The sequence below is a fragment of the Meleagris gallopavo genome, chromosome 6 (assembly GCF_000146605.3).
Source record: "Meleagris gallopavo isolate NT-WF06-2002-E0010 breed Aviagen turkey brand Nicholas breeding stock chromosome 6, Turkey_5.1, whole genome shotgun sequence".
Taxonomy (NCBI): Eukaryota; Metazoa; Chordata; class Aves; order Galliformes; family Phasianidae; genus Meleagris; species Meleagris gallopavo.
In genome coordinates, this window is record NC_015016.2 from 14,776,391 (window position 1) to 14,791,851 (window position 15,461).

The 15,461-nt window shown below is 34.0% G+C and overlaps 1 protein-coding gene across 1 annotated transcript; it reads left to right on the top strand.

The window, feature by feature from the left end:
* The first annotated feature begins 206 nt into the window (after nt 1-206).
* On the top strand, nt 207-15,207 carry LOC100550749 (cullin-2). Its single transcript, XM_010712485.3, has 11 exons — nt 207-336; nt 3,587-3,646; nt 4,019-4,147; nt 4,236-4,322; nt 4,835-4,987; nt 5,371-5,448; nt 6,797-6,863; nt 7,589-7,791; nt 10,596-10,697; nt 11,386-11,502; nt 14,610-15,207. Exons 1-11 carry the CDS (start codon nt 229-231, stop codon nt 14,739-14,741), a joined length of 1,236 nt encoding a protein of 411 aa, XP_010710787.1. The 5' UTR covers nt 207-228; the 3' UTR covers nt 14,742-15,207.
* Nucleotides 15,208-15,461: the final 254 nt, after the last annotated feature.

The window sequence follows — 15,461 nt, forward strand, 5'->3', positions numbered from 1 at the left end:
TATAGCTATGTAATTTTTATTTTCTAAACATGCTCAAGAACAGTAGTGCAGGAGTATGACACTGCAGAAGCAATCCACTCAGAGACTTTATTATCAGTGATTTTAACTTTTATCAGAAAGAATAGTTAGAAAAAACAGTACAACCAGTGTAGCTATAACTATGTTTGTGTATAGAAAATATTCCTTTTCTTAATAACTTGCTTTCCGTATTATCTTGATTTTTTTAAGATGCCAACTCAGTTCGTGGAGTCGGTTTTGGAAGTACATAGTAAATTTGTTCAGCTCATCAACACAGTTTTGAATGGTGATCAACATTTTATGAGTGCTCTTGACAAGGTAACTTTTACTTACAAGATATAAAGAAAAAATGAAAAACAAAATGTGGAGCCCTGTTCCAGGCTAGAATTCTTCAGGGCACCAATGCATGCTTACTGATAGCATTCTCATGTAGTTTTTCTAGTTTGGAATTGAAACACAACAGAAGAACTTTCAGTGCTAGGGAAAAATACACGTACAAAGGAAACCAGATTAATGCTTAACATTTTACTGAAATTTTACTGAAGATGTTTTCATTACAAAGCAGAACACAAAAATGGAGCTGATCCATTTAATATAAATTTAAATGCAGAAAATAGATAAACTTTGCCTTGAGAGATATTTGGCAACTCAGCAAAAGATTTTCTACTTCGCATTGGTGAGTCTGCACCTGGAGTACTGTGCCCGGTTCTGGGCCTCCCAGTACAGGAGAGACATGGTCTTCCACACACTGGACTCTTTCAGGACGGTAAAGGGAGTGGGATTTGTCTTCTCTGAAGAGAGGCTGAGGGAGCTGGGACTGCTCAACCTGGAGGAGAGGAGGCTCAGGGAAATCTTATCAATGTCTACAAATACCTGAGAGGAGGATGCAAATGAAGATATAGCCAGGCTCTTTTCAGTAGCGCCCAGTGCCAGAAAAAAAAAAGTGATGAGCACAAACTGGAACACAGGAGGTTCTTTGTAAACAACAAGAAGCACTTCTGTACTATGCAGGTAATGTAACAGTGGCACAGTTTGCTTGCAGAGGTTGTGGGATCTCCTCCTTAGAGGCCTTCTGAAAAGTTGCCTGGATGTGGGCCAAGGCAACCTGCCCATAGGTGGATTTGACTGAGGAGGAGTGATGGACTAGGTGACTTCCAGAGGTCCCTTCCCACCTCAATGATTCTGTTATAATTCTTACATAAAATTTGAACTTGAATTTGCTTCCTTAATGGTTAAACTCTGAGTGCAGATAATTTTAAAGAGTAGCTTTGTTTAGATAGAATCATGGAATTCTTAGAGTCAGAAAGGACCTTTGAAAGTCATCTAGTCCAACTCCCCTGCAATGAATGGGGACATCCACAGCTAGATAAGTTACTCAGGGCTTGGTCCAGCCTGACCTTGAATGTCTTCAGGGACAGGGCAGCCACCGCATCTCTGGACAACCTTTTCCAGTGCCTCACCACCCTCACTGTAGAAGACTTTTTCCTTACATCTAACAGAAATCTACCCTCCTTAAGCTTGAGATCATTTCTCCTTGCTGTATCACAACAGACCCTTCTTCTAAATTGTCCCCTTCTTTCCTGTAGCTCCCCTTGGATACTGAAAGGCCATATCAGGTCACCTCACAGCCATCTCCAGGCTGAACTGTTCCACCTCTTTCAACCTGTCCTCATAGGAGAGATGTTCCATTCCTTGGATGATTTTTGTGTCCCTCTGGACACTCTGTGCAAGCTTACTATAAAGTTTATCTAAAAACTGTTATTACTTCAGTCGCTGATCACAATAACTAGCTTTTTCCAAGAGACAACTGCAGTCAAAGTTAAATAAGCATGATTAGGGCAAAAGGCTTGCATTACTTCTTTGTGGAATGCATAGCCACGAAGATAATAAAGATAACACTACTAATTGTTATCATTTCTGTAACAGTTTAATTGTGCAAAATATGCCTGGATTCTTGTGAGATTGGGTGGTTCCTTGTCAAAGAAGAACACATTATCTAATCCATCTATTTTTCTAGTCTTCCAGATATATCATTGTATTCTTTTCTTGGAGAGTGAACTTATTAACTTCCGATCTATAATTTTAAGCTACCAAATACATACATTTCATTACTATTTTGTGGTACTCTTTTTACGGTAGCAGGAATTTATAGAGTCTTATTCAAATCTTTAGATGAATTTCAGCCAAGTTTAGTTTGGAAAGACATAGTGGTGAATATGTAAACAATCAAATCGTTGGTAACTGTCTGTATCTGTGATATTGAGAAATTAGTTACTTAGTATTTTTAAACATGCTTATTTCACTACTCTCATGCATCTCAATTGCAAATAATCACTTACTGGAAGGTGGAATAACATGAGACTGACGGCTATTTTTGCTGGCAGATAGGCAATATACTTTTTCTTTAAGTACTTCAGTTCTTTACTTCACTCTACTTTATTACAATAGATATCTAAGATTTTAATCTGTTGCCAATTTTCTATGACCAGTATGAAAGTTGCTGATGTTGTCTCCAGTATCATTACAAGAGAGTGCTCTAAGCTTCAGATTTTTGTATTTGTAATTAAATAATTCACTCTTATGTCATAGGGACTCTTGGGACCTTGTCAAGTACTGGAATGTTGAGGCTTTGTACAGAAAAGTTGTTTGTCAGTCCTTTGTAATAATAATAGAAATATTTTCTGCATAAGTTCATTTAGACTTTGATTTTTGTAACGTGGTATGGAAATGTAAAGAAATGTTTTTCTGTACTATTTTAAATTGTACTGAATTTTGAAGCTAAAGATGCAAAACACATTAAACATTCCTTCCAAAGAGGGAACTAATTCCTATGAACTATGATAATGAAATATTTTTGGTCCAGTATTAGTTTAAAATTCTAGTTGAAATACGATAGGTAGTTTATAACCTAATCTTTATGATCCTTCTATCTTTGTCATGCAATTTCCAATCCTAAAATATTATCTCTTTTTCTTCATATTCAGCCTATCTTCAACTGCCATGTTTTTTTACTACACTGCTTCAAGTTTCCACATAATAGCTCTCAACAGTATTTTTTCTTTTCTTTAGTCCAACAAACATCTAACAACCCAAATAGTTTTCCTTTCTTACTGTTACGGGCACACCAAGTATGTTTTTCACATCAAGATATATTCTCTTATAAGTCACTACTGCTGTTCTGCTGCTGCTGCAGTTTGTCTTTTCTACACTCCTTAGTATTTTCTTATCCATTATTTTAAACCACACATCTTACTGTGTACCAAAACCTCCATACTTCTATCTTTAAGTTTGTAACTGAAACCTAATTCTCTCCTGCTTTTTGTAATTAACTTCTATTCCTTCCTCCACTTTGATTTAAATCCCAAATTAAAAATATTCAACAAATTCTCACACAGCAGTAATCCAAACCCATTCACTTGTTTCTTTTATTATCACCCTTTTGTCTATTTGAGTTTTATAGAATTGGGGAATGCTCTTTACCTGAACATTTTTTGCTCCTTAAAAAATTTCAATGTATTAAGTTTCAGGTCTTTTTTTTTTTTTTTCCTTTCTCTACATTCATGTCTAGGCTTTGACGTCAGTTGTTAACTACAGGGAGCCCAAGTCAATCTGCAAAGCACCTGAGTTGGTAAGTGATTAGTATTACTGGAGAATGTAGTAATACTTCCTTATAACTTTCAGATGAGTCAGCAGTAGGGACCGTCACATGTATTTCTCTTACTAAATTATCCTCATGTCAGTATTTCAGTAGTGATTACTTAACCCACACACACATACACGTTTTGGGGGTATGCAAAAAAAAAAAAAGTTCTGTTTCTGTTAATATTTGCATAGAGTTTGTGGTTTTGGTGGATCTAGTTTCTATCTTCTACATATGAGTACAGCTTGTGTAGAAGACTATGGAATTACTTTCATGTAGAGTTTAGGAGTATGTTGACATATGTATTTTCTCAAGCTTGACAAGTAGGTTTGGGTTTGTTTTCTCTTTTTTTAACTTGAGCTGGCCAAGTACTGTGACAACTTATTGAAGAAGTCAGCGAAAGGAATGACGGAGAATGAAGTAGAAGACAAACTTACAAGTTTCATTACTGTTTTCAAGTACATTGATGACAAAGATGTATTCCAAAAGGTAAGTCTCGATATTGAAATTTAAACAATATGTGAAGAATATGGTTATGCTTTTAAAAAATCCTCATAGCTGTTTTTTTTCCATACAGTTTTATGCCAGAATGTTGGCAAAAAGATTAATTCATGGTTTATCTATGTCTATGGACTCTGAAGAAGCCATGATTAATAAACTAAAGGTAATGTAAACAATTTTCTAATGCAAAATAAAGTGTAAGAATATGTAATGTTAGGAGGAAGCAGCAGAGGGTGCCAGAGATAACTTAGCAATCAGTAGATTACACTTCCAGTAGTTGAAAGGAAAGCTTAATTTCTACATAGCGTATGAAAAATATGTTGTGAATTATCCCTCATATGTTCGAGGTGTTTCATTTTATTTTAAAATTTTGAGGTAACTTTATAAAGTGTGTTTAAATACCTCATATTTATGTTGGAAAAGCACCTATCATAAACCAGCTTTATCTTTTATTTTATAAAGTTGTTTATACAAATTAATGAACAGAAAGTGGAATTAAGATAAGTTCGATATTTTTCTTCTGTAATGCGTGTTATTTATTATAACTATTGTTAAATACTTTAACGCTTCTCCCAACTAGATTTTCATATTAGAGTAGTAAATGTATGAATGTGCATTATTTGTATAATAAATGTTGTTTCACAATAAAACTTGTTAACAATCTCTTTTTCACAGCAAGCCTGTGGTTATGAATTTACCAGCAAGCTTCATCGAATGTATACGGACATGAGTGTTAGTGCTGATCTCAACAATAAATTCAACAACTTTATCAAAAACCAGGACACAATTATAGATTTGGGAATTAGTTTTCAGATATATGTTCTACAGGTACTAATGTATGTTTATTACTGTTGAGTTATTCGTATTTCATTTGTATGTTTTGATAATAAGTGAAATATTTTTCTAACTAGAAATACTTTTAGTATGACACCTTGTGGTCAGTGTGGAATATTTTGCTTTCATAGTTTATCTTTTTAAAATTAACTTGTTAGCATACTAACCAGTAGTGATGTAAAATGCCATGTGTTTTTAAGTTGAATTAAGATCTTATTGGGGGATGATAGTGAGTATTAAAAAAGGACAAGTAAAACTTCTTGTTTAAGTTAATAATGACAATATGCACTGCAAATCTGTTCAGTAGTGTTATACTTTTTATTGAAGTATACATGGTATGAAAATGTTAATACTTTTATTTTTCCTGATACCCTTAGGCAGGTGCATGGCCTCTAACTCAGGCTCCTTCTTCTACATTTGCAATTCCTCAGGAACTGGAAAAAAGTGTACAGATGGTAGGTTAGTAGGAGGCTTCTTGTAAACATGTGGAAATGTAAAAGAACACAAAAAAAAAAACTGCTAAAAAACCCACCAAGATCATTTTAACAGAGAAAAGCCTGAGCTGTTTCATTTTGTTTGTAATTCATGGCTACTCTTTCTCCAGTTAAATGAAATTTGGAAACATCACACAAATGACACACTGCTTTCAATGTATGCATTTCTGTAACTTTATTTATTTTTTTACAACTCTTTTTAACTGTGTGATTAATGAGGAAGATACTAGTAAATACAATCTTGACTTTTAGCTTTAAAACTAATTCCTAATATTTTAGATAAGATCCTGATTTTTAGATTATATTTATATATTATGTATTTATATTATATAAAATTGTATTTTATCTAAATATCATATATAATCTAAAGGAAGTATTATTAAATAGAGTAAATTGTGGATACATCTTTCTTGTGCCATGTTTCATACAGACCATATTTCATTTGAAGTCAAGATTCATGCATACTTCTTTAAAGTTAATTTTGAAAATTGTCAAAGTAGGGGATCCTTCAATTTTCATAAATTTTTGCTGCCAGTGTAACTTTGAAAATATATTTCCTAAGTCATGAATGTGTGCTTCTTTGTGGAAAATGATTTTGGTAGGTTTCAAAGTTTTGCAAATTTAACTGCAAAAATTCAAGAACTCTTAGTTACATCTTGGTTCAGAGATGTTTGCCAGTTGTGTAGTTTTAACTAGCCTGAAACTCAAATTGGAAGAGTGACTAATGTTATGCTTCCCTTCAAGCTTGCTTTTCTGAAATTATCCCCTAAATAAATGTAGAAGAATGTAAGGTGAGATTCAACTTGAGAGTTGTGTAGCTGACTGGTGGAAATACCTGTTAATAAAAGCTTGAAGTTTTTGAAGGATGTTTAAAGAAATCAGTGAAATGGGAAATCAAAGTCACAAAATATGTTTTCATATGGAATTGGAACAAACAAAGTAATAAAATGTAATGAGACTGATTGTTAGAAACTGAAGAGTTCTGTTGGATTCAGTAGAATTAATACTTCAGAAGACTGCTTTTAGCTACAGTGTTTTAGGATTTGAGAGTATGAATGTTTCAACAATCTTTCCTATTTAGTCATCAAGCTGTATGTTAATTTGTTCAAGTAGTTTGGTAAATGTTGCTCAGTCATTGCCTTTCTTTCAAAGGAAAATGTGATGATAGACTCACCACCAGTCATCACCAATGTCTGAATCCAATGTGTTGAACACAAAACCAGCGTTTCTTCACTGGAGTGGTGGTGTGATAATAATAATAAACTATTATAAGTTTCTGTGATTAATTGAAGGACATTTTATTTTGCAGTTTGAATTATTCTACAGTCAGCATTTTAGTGGAAGGAAGCTTACTTGGTTACATTATCTTTGTACAGGTAAAAATAAATGCTTTGCCAAACATGCTCTATACAACTGACAATTGTTGGATGTCCTTTTCAAATGATAATAGACATTGGAAGTGGAACATTATGCTGCATCTTAAGTCAGTTGACTGTTTTTGCATCATAAAGTAATTTATGTTTTAAAGTAATTAATATTTGCTGCTTAGTGTTCCCCAAGTTTATGTTTTGTAAACTTGCCTGTGTTACCTGTGATTTATTAAATCCAGGGAAAACTCAGTTTATACATATATAATGGACATTCTTCATTGCCTTTTAAAGAAACAATGTTGTGATTTTTTTTTAAAGATGTCTTTTATTTTGTTTTTAAATTTTTGCTTGGAACAACTTTCCTGTAATCACTATTCTGTGATTCTGTGTAAGCTGTTACTAATTGAAGGTTGCACACTGCAAACCATTGAGGCTGTTTGGAATTTCTTTTTTTTATTACTATAAATTATATTATGTTATTCAAATTCATCTTATTCTTCTTTTTTCCTAAAAACACTAGTGTTGTAGTATTTGTTATTAATCAGAACTCGTTTTTTGCAAACTATCTCCTATAAATGTAAAACTAAACCTTCAATTTTTGTATTCCCATGCCTTATGGATGTATGAATTGCATGTCTGGAATTGTGTGTGTGTAGGAACTGTGAGTTACATTGCAGATGATATTTCATTGCATTCAGCCAGTTTATAAAATGCTACTTATATCATTGTAGGTGAAGTAAAAATGAATTATTTGTGCAAACCTTATGTAGCCATGGTCACAACATACCAAATGGCAGTGTTGCTTGCCTTCAACAACAGTGAAACTGTCAGTTACAAGGAGCTTCAGGACAGTACGCAAATGAATGAAAAGGAGCTGACAAAAACTATCAAATCATTACTCGACGTTAAAATGATCAACCATGACTCAGACAAGGTATGCAGTAATGATATAAAAATGCTTTGTGTTCTCAGTGTTGTGATTCTACTGTTTGTTGAGGTCTTTCTAATACAGATGAATTTGTTTTGAACTGTCTTATTGATCTTGTGAACAATTATAAATACAGATTTACAAAGAATGAGACAGGAAGAAGTTAGACTGTGTTTGTGAGGCTCCTTCTGGAGGCTCATCCATGCGACCTTTTGTAGGAAACCTGCTTTAGCAGGGGGATGGGACTGGATCTCATGGGTTCCTCCCAACCCCTGCAATTCTGTGATTCTTTAGTTCTGTTTGTTCCTTCTGCCTCTAACAGCAGAGTCTGCTACAAAGGTAATAATGTGAGAACTTTTTATTGTTTCTCTTGAATTTCACCTATGTGGCTTTTGACTCACTACTGTTGGAGGAGAATATCCTTTAAATACATGTCTTTAAAAGTTGTAGGACCATAGGAAGGAGCCTGACTGGTAAAGTAATCCTTAAAATAAGTCGTAAAGTAATCCTTAAAATAAATCTGTGGCCTTAAGAGACCAAAATAAGAGCAGCCATATTCTTCCTTGCTGACACACTACAGGAGAAGGAGCTCAGAGAACAAAGAGGGCTCGTGTGAGAGGATTTTTGCTGCGTTTTGCCAAACTCTTATCATTCCATGTGTTTCATGCAGTTCCAGTACTATTTGAGTAATATTTCGTTTCCTTCTTTTCCCATACAGCAAAGGGCACAGAAGTTTGTTATGTATGAAACACTATAGATGTACCTGTGCATACAATACAAACTTTAGCATGCACTTCCAGCTAGCCCAGAAAGCCTGAGTTATTTAGACAGTATCAAGCAGAAGAAACTGATAAGCTGCTCACATGGCTTACAAGAATAAATCCAAAGCTGTTCTGACAGCTGCTTTTTTTTTAACCAGGAAAATATTAGGAAATGGAAAGTGAGATCACAAGGAAGATCTGATGCTTGGCTGAAGCATAGGACATGCTTTGAATATCTAAAAATGAGCTCAGGTTGGAACAGTGGCTGGGAAAATGTTAAACCATGGGTGAAATATATCACTGGGAGCTATTGCAGAAAACAGTGAGATTTTTCATAAAGTTGCCCATTTACATTTACATTTTATTTAGGATTTACATTTATTTATGTCGGTTGTATGTGGTTTTACTGGTTTGCTTATGAATATGTTAATGAAGATTCAATGGTATAGCTTTCTAACCCTTTCACCTTTTAATCTTTACCACAGCACTTTCTGGTTCTTTAACTTATGGGCCATTGTATTCAAACATGTCTGCTAATTCTGTTTCTTTTGTGCTCCATCCAGCAATTTGAGAGCTGATTTGTATACAGTCTATCAGCTTAAGTATTGAAAAAGTCAGTGGCTTAAGCACTGAAATTATACTTATTTCTGCGTGTATCTGAGCTACGCAGCAAAGTACAATGTATTATATGTTGCATCTTACTTTTGAAAGAAACTTTTGACAACTTTATTGGTTCATTAAAATCATTCTTTCTGAGTTCATGCACAACACAAATAAATTGTCTTAGTCTGTATTTCAACCATGGCAGCACAACAGTGCTAAAATTTAATGATAGCTTAAATTTTTAAAGCTTTTGGTCTTTGCCTTTTCATGTTAAATTTTCTATACATTGTCTGGGTATTGTATTCTAATAAAGAATATAGAATATGCAATTAAAAATATTCATTTTTTGTATATTTTTAGATAAATATTGACTAAGTCTCTTAAAGTGTTTGCCTTTGAGGCAAGCGTAGTTTGACAAAGTCTAAGAAGCCCAGTAACTTTCTTCTGCCAGTGATTGGTAATACTTGTACAGACCTTTGCCTGGAAATTGCAAGGATCTGTCAGGTTGTCCTGGTAGGTGAATCTAAAGGTGTTGGGACTGCTGGGAGCAGTTCCCATTTATTGAAAGAATTGGACTTTGGCCTGTGTGTGTGTATTGGGGGGAGGGGGTAGAGGAGATACATCTGAGGAAAAAATGAGAAATTACATGTAGTTCTGGAACTGTAGTAGTTGCAGTCCATCAACTGTTCCTGCTACAGCACAATAAAATGTTGAGGTTTTCTTTCCTTAAAGAAAGGCAACTTTAGTAATATTTATGAGTGACACTTTGCTTTCTTGGTGTTCTCCCATAAATAAATGCAAATCCTGCTTTCTTTGCAGGAAAGGAGAGTGTTTGCAATTAAGATAAACTGTTGAAGTATTAAAAAGTAAAATAGCTGATCATGTATTGAAACTGAAAATGCCTTAATTGCTTATCAGTAAAGTGGTTCTTCCTAAGATTCAGACTAGATATTAAGAAAGATTTCTTTACCAAGATGGTGTTAGACAATGGAACAAGCCTCCCAGAGAGGTGGTTGGTGCCCTGTGCCTGTCTGTGTTTGAGAGACATTTGGATAATACTATTAATGATATGTTTTAACTATTGGTCAGTCACCCCTGAAGTAGTTTGTCAGCTGGATTCAATAAGCTTTGTAGGTCGCTTCCAACTGGAACTATTCTGTTTTATTCATAATAGAGGCTTACCAGCAATACTCATGTTTCTCAGAGTTCTTTATAGTGTTTTATAAAAGAGACTGCATTTCTATGTTAGTTGAACTGTAGCTTAAAAAACTGACCTGGTTCAACTGGCTTATTAACATTTTCAACTGCAATTTTGTTTAAATTACCCTTATGTATGCAAGCTTCTACATGGAATTTTCTTAAGAAACCTTATCCCAGCAAATCCTTGCTGCTTATTCTTTTTGTCTCCATTTCTATTTTCTTTTTAAAAAAGATTCTTTATTGCAGGAGGATGTAGAGGCAGAGTCTACATTTTCATTAAATATGAACTTCAGCAGTAAACGAACAAAATTTAAAATTACTACGTCGATGCAGAAAGACACACCACAGGTAAGTATTCTTTAGGAAGCTTAATTTTCTAAAACTGAATTGATTATATTAGTTTGGTATAAGCAGATATAGGATTTACATTATTGTGAAGATGATGTTTAAATTTGCAGCTTACGTGCTGCAGTTTTTTTGTACTTAAGAAATAGGTAGCAAAAGGTAGGATAGGGAATAATAAGAAAAAGATGAACAAGAGCTATTTCTCCTGTAGGAAATGGAATTGGCATTTAACCTGCCTCATATAATGAGACTTTTGTTGGTAGTTGTTGGCAACTTATTTCAGAAACAGCAGAACCAATCAAACTGTTTTCCCATGTTTGCATTTCCCCTCAACTAAAATCAGCTCTAGTGCTGATAATCCAAGTTCCTTCTGTATCTCCTAAAGCACAGTCTTCTGTACATGAGTTATACCTGCTGCTAAACTCAATACCTTATTGTAAATTTTGCCTGCTTTTCTGCCTAGCAAAGGCACTGCTTTGGATATCTTCTTCCTACCTACCTGCTGATTTGCATGAAATCTGGTATTTTTGATTTACAGAAGCACATTACATGAAATTGACCTTTATCTAGATTATTGAGTGTGTTAATTGATCACTTTCCATAAAGTAAGAAGTTTAGATTCAAGATACTTTTATGATATATTTATTAATCTTACTATATTTAAAGCTTTACTTTTCTTCCTATGTTGCAGGAGATGGAGCAGACCAGAAGTGCTGTAGATGAAGATAGAAAAATGTATCTTCAAGCTGCTATAGTCCGTATCATGAAAGCACGTAAAGTGTTGCGACATAATGCTCTTATTCAGGAGGTAAGATAAAATCCTCTTGATAAGATTTCATGAAAATCATCATGATTTGATGAAAATATTCAGGATAGATAGGTAAAACATCCAACTGCAGAATTCCCATGTCAATACTAGTACTTCAGTGAAATTCACTATTGAAAGTCTACTTTGAAACATAGTACTTACCCGTGATCACTCAGTCCTATAAATATGTCTTAGCACTAAAGTATTAAGCATCTCAGTGCTTGTTCTTTCCTGTTGGCTGCCTCTATGTCTGCAGATGTCGTCTCCTATAAGAATCACGACCAGAACTGTAGGTTCAGTTGAAGACACCTGAGTATGGATAATTTAGACATGAAATTTCCACAGAAGCACTTAGCCAATTTTGTACTCTAATTGTAATTTTGGATTTTGTTCTAATTCATAGCTTACATTTCAGAAGTCGTCTGAGTATGTAGACATGCTCTTAATCTCCATTTTACCTTAAGTACTACAGTTGTCTAGATTTTTTTTTTATATTCTAGATTAACAATATTTGAACTGTCATGAACTGGCTGGGAAAAAGGTGTTATGTCTTTCATTTCTCTCCCATTTTTCCATCTGTGGTGGTTGCCTGCCTAGTTGCATTTCTTGTTCTTACCTAACCTTTGCTCGTATCAACCAGTTCCTAGTTTTGGTTTTCTCAGCCTTCCAAGGCATTCTTACATCTCCCCAGCTTTGCTGAATAGCCTCAGAGCAGATTGTGGGAGAGGGTTTGCTGCTTTATTGGACCATTTTGAGCATGGAGGTGGAGAGGCATTCAGTCGTTTTAAGATCTGTATGCTTTCTGTCTTGTGGTGATGAAGGAAATAGTTACCACACCTACCAATTAATTTTAATTTCCTAAGCAAAATAAGCAGCTTAAGAGAGCTCATAAGTCCATACTGACTGGTGAAATGTGAAACATCTGAAAGATTTTGGATTTTGAAGTAGAGCTTGTACACAGATGCCCTGAAAGCAAGCTTTCTTTAAGATATCTGATTTTGAGCATCTAAAAGATGAGGCAGCATAGGTCCTGACTACTTCTCAAAATCTTTGGCTATTTGATCTTTTGTTACTTAAATTCATGCAATTATGATGAAATACTCTTAAGATTTTTCTCTTAAAGCTAGAAAATGGTAGGTAAGCCCTGTTTCATCTTTGAAAATACATTTTCTCCTGTATTCTCAACTTCTTAGAAAATACTCAAGAGACTTAAAACCAGTTTAAATGATGGAAGAGGTTACATATTTTGACAGCTTAGAAACAAAAAGTCCTGTATGTTGTTTTTCCTCTTTGACTGACTCAGGAGGCACTATCTGATGTTCCTCAGATGCATTTTGCTCATTTAGTACTCTTGCAGAATACTACAGTCTGTTAACATCAGGAGCTTTTTCAAGTTTTTCAATAAGAATGGATATTTTGACTGCTAGTCAGCTTAAAAACATTTGAGAATAAAGTTGACACTCCATTTATCTACTACCGGTTGCATCAACCTGAATTATGTTTTTTTACCTTAGCTTCTAAATAAATTTATGACACCTGAAAATCATGCTCATCTAGTCCGTAGTTCTCAGTTTTGAATATTTCTTATATTCTGGGTTAATTAGAACATTTAAAACTGATGGTTAACTTCTAAATAATTATTATCTATGTTGCTGTGTAGTGTGGAGAATCAATGTAGATTTAAGTAAACAACTGCAATCTCAAGCATTAAGGTGAAGCTGTACAAAAATCCCTTACAGTTAATTTTTCCACATTTTTAGCTACCTGAACTAGTCTGTGCCAGTTTTCTTTAATCTACTTCAGCTGAACTGTTAATGGGGCATGAACTAGATTCTTTAAAATTTGTTAAGTTTCTATTGTACAGTCTGAGATATTGATGGACTCTTGGGTTGTAAATATAAAGATGAAAATCTCATGTAAGGTGAAAATTTTACTTAGTTACATCTCCATTGAGCTCAGTAACTTCTTTTGCCATATGGTGTAGATTGCCAAGTGGTTCTGGGTTGAACATGCTCAGCTTTCTCATTAGAGCTTTGTGGAAACTTCTATTGAACATTTGGAGTATGCATAATTTGACTGCTCGGCTTCCTTATTTTTCCAGCTAGCCATGTGTTTTTATTAACTATCAAGAGCCTTTCAGTTTTTTAACACATTCTTTTGTGACATTTTTACTCATTTTAGTAATATACACACTCATTTCTTGTTACATTTACCACAGTATTTATGTACTTATTAATAACAACAAATTCCCTTAGAATTTCTAGTCTGACTTCCACGGGGGTAAGAATGAGTCTTTTGAATGGAAGTCTGCTATGAATAGTTAATATTTTCTTGTCTCATTAATGTTTGTTTTTTTCCTGTGATACAAGGGCAACATTATATTTCTGGTAGAGATGGGACTGAAAAATTCTGAAAAAATAAGAGCTCACAGTCTGATTGTTAACTTTAATTCCAACAAACTGCAGCACTGGGCATTTCACTTAGGTTGAGGTGTTCAAGAAAATACTCAAGGTCCTCAAAATACTCAAGATTCTTGAAAATTTTATTTTTAAAATGTGGCTGCCTAGTTCAGTAGGACAGGTTGTATTTTTAATACGTTTAAACTGCATTATTCGAAAATGGATAAGCTCTTACTACAACATTCCAGGCACATTTTTTGGAAATTTGCTACTTATCAGCTTACATATCTTTAATAGTGACTATAATGTTATAAAGAAAACACAGGGCTTACAGAATTTTATTAAGTGAAAGTGTCTTCTCTATATTTTTGTGATAACAAAAGTGATGATAAGGAAAATTGGGTTCAACTTTAGAAGTAGTTTTGAAAAATAAAATCAAGTGAAATTTAATTATTTATAGTTGTATGAACTATCACAACAACTAAAATAAACGCATTCTTAGGTCTGTTAATATGCAGTCAAACTGAACCAATGAGTTAAACAGTCAAAGTATTCTGACACTAATGTACAGGGATGCTTTAAATTAACTGTCGTTGCTTTATTTAATTCTGTATTTAAAAGTAAACTGAATCTTGCCTTTTTTTTCTTGGTAGCACTAATAACTCTTGTAAATAAATATAACACATAAAATATATCTTTCTCTTGCAGGTAATTAGCCAATCAAGAGCTAGGTTTAATCCAAGTATCAGCATGATTAAGAAGTGTATTGAAGTTCTGATAGACAAACAGTACATAGAGCGAAGCCAGGCCTCTGCAGATGAATACAGTTATGTAGCATGATGTTGCTATCCTGCAGGTATGATTGTAAAGGAGATCATTGCTGTCACTGTTTGGTGTGTTCCTGTGGGAAGAGGCAGGCCTGTGCCTCCATAATTGGTCACTTGGCAGCCCCTGTTTTTCTGCTGTTTACAACATCACCAGTGCCATGTCATGAGCGTCAATGAAAATGCCTATAGATATTTCAAGCTCATGTCATTATGACATTTCTTAAAACTTTACTAAAAGAATGAGTGAAGTATTGCTGAGATGTGGAAATTTGGTTGGGTACCATGCTTTTTTTTTTTTTCCTCCCCTTTCACGTTTGCAGTTGATGTTTTTTAATGTATCTTAAGACAAAAGTTAAAAAAAAAAAGAAAACCTAAATATTGTAATATGACAGATAACCTAATAATTGTATCTACATTAAAAAGAAAAAAGAAAAGATGAACATGATACTGCTGCTTGTCAAATAAAAAAAATAAAGTTATATGATGTGTCTCTCGTCATTCTAGAAATGAATGTAACATTAATGTCTGGGAAGACATTATGTCTGGGAGGCCGGGAAGAGTAAAAATAATGTGTGCTCAGGTGTTGAATAAGCTTTGAAGTATATCTGTCATAAGAAATCATTTATGTAAAACTGAGTGACAGGTATATTATGTTTGATGTGAGTGTAAAAAAAATGGCCTATAGTTAAGTGCTTGTTTTCTTGAGATCAGGCTAACTTCTTACATTTTTACT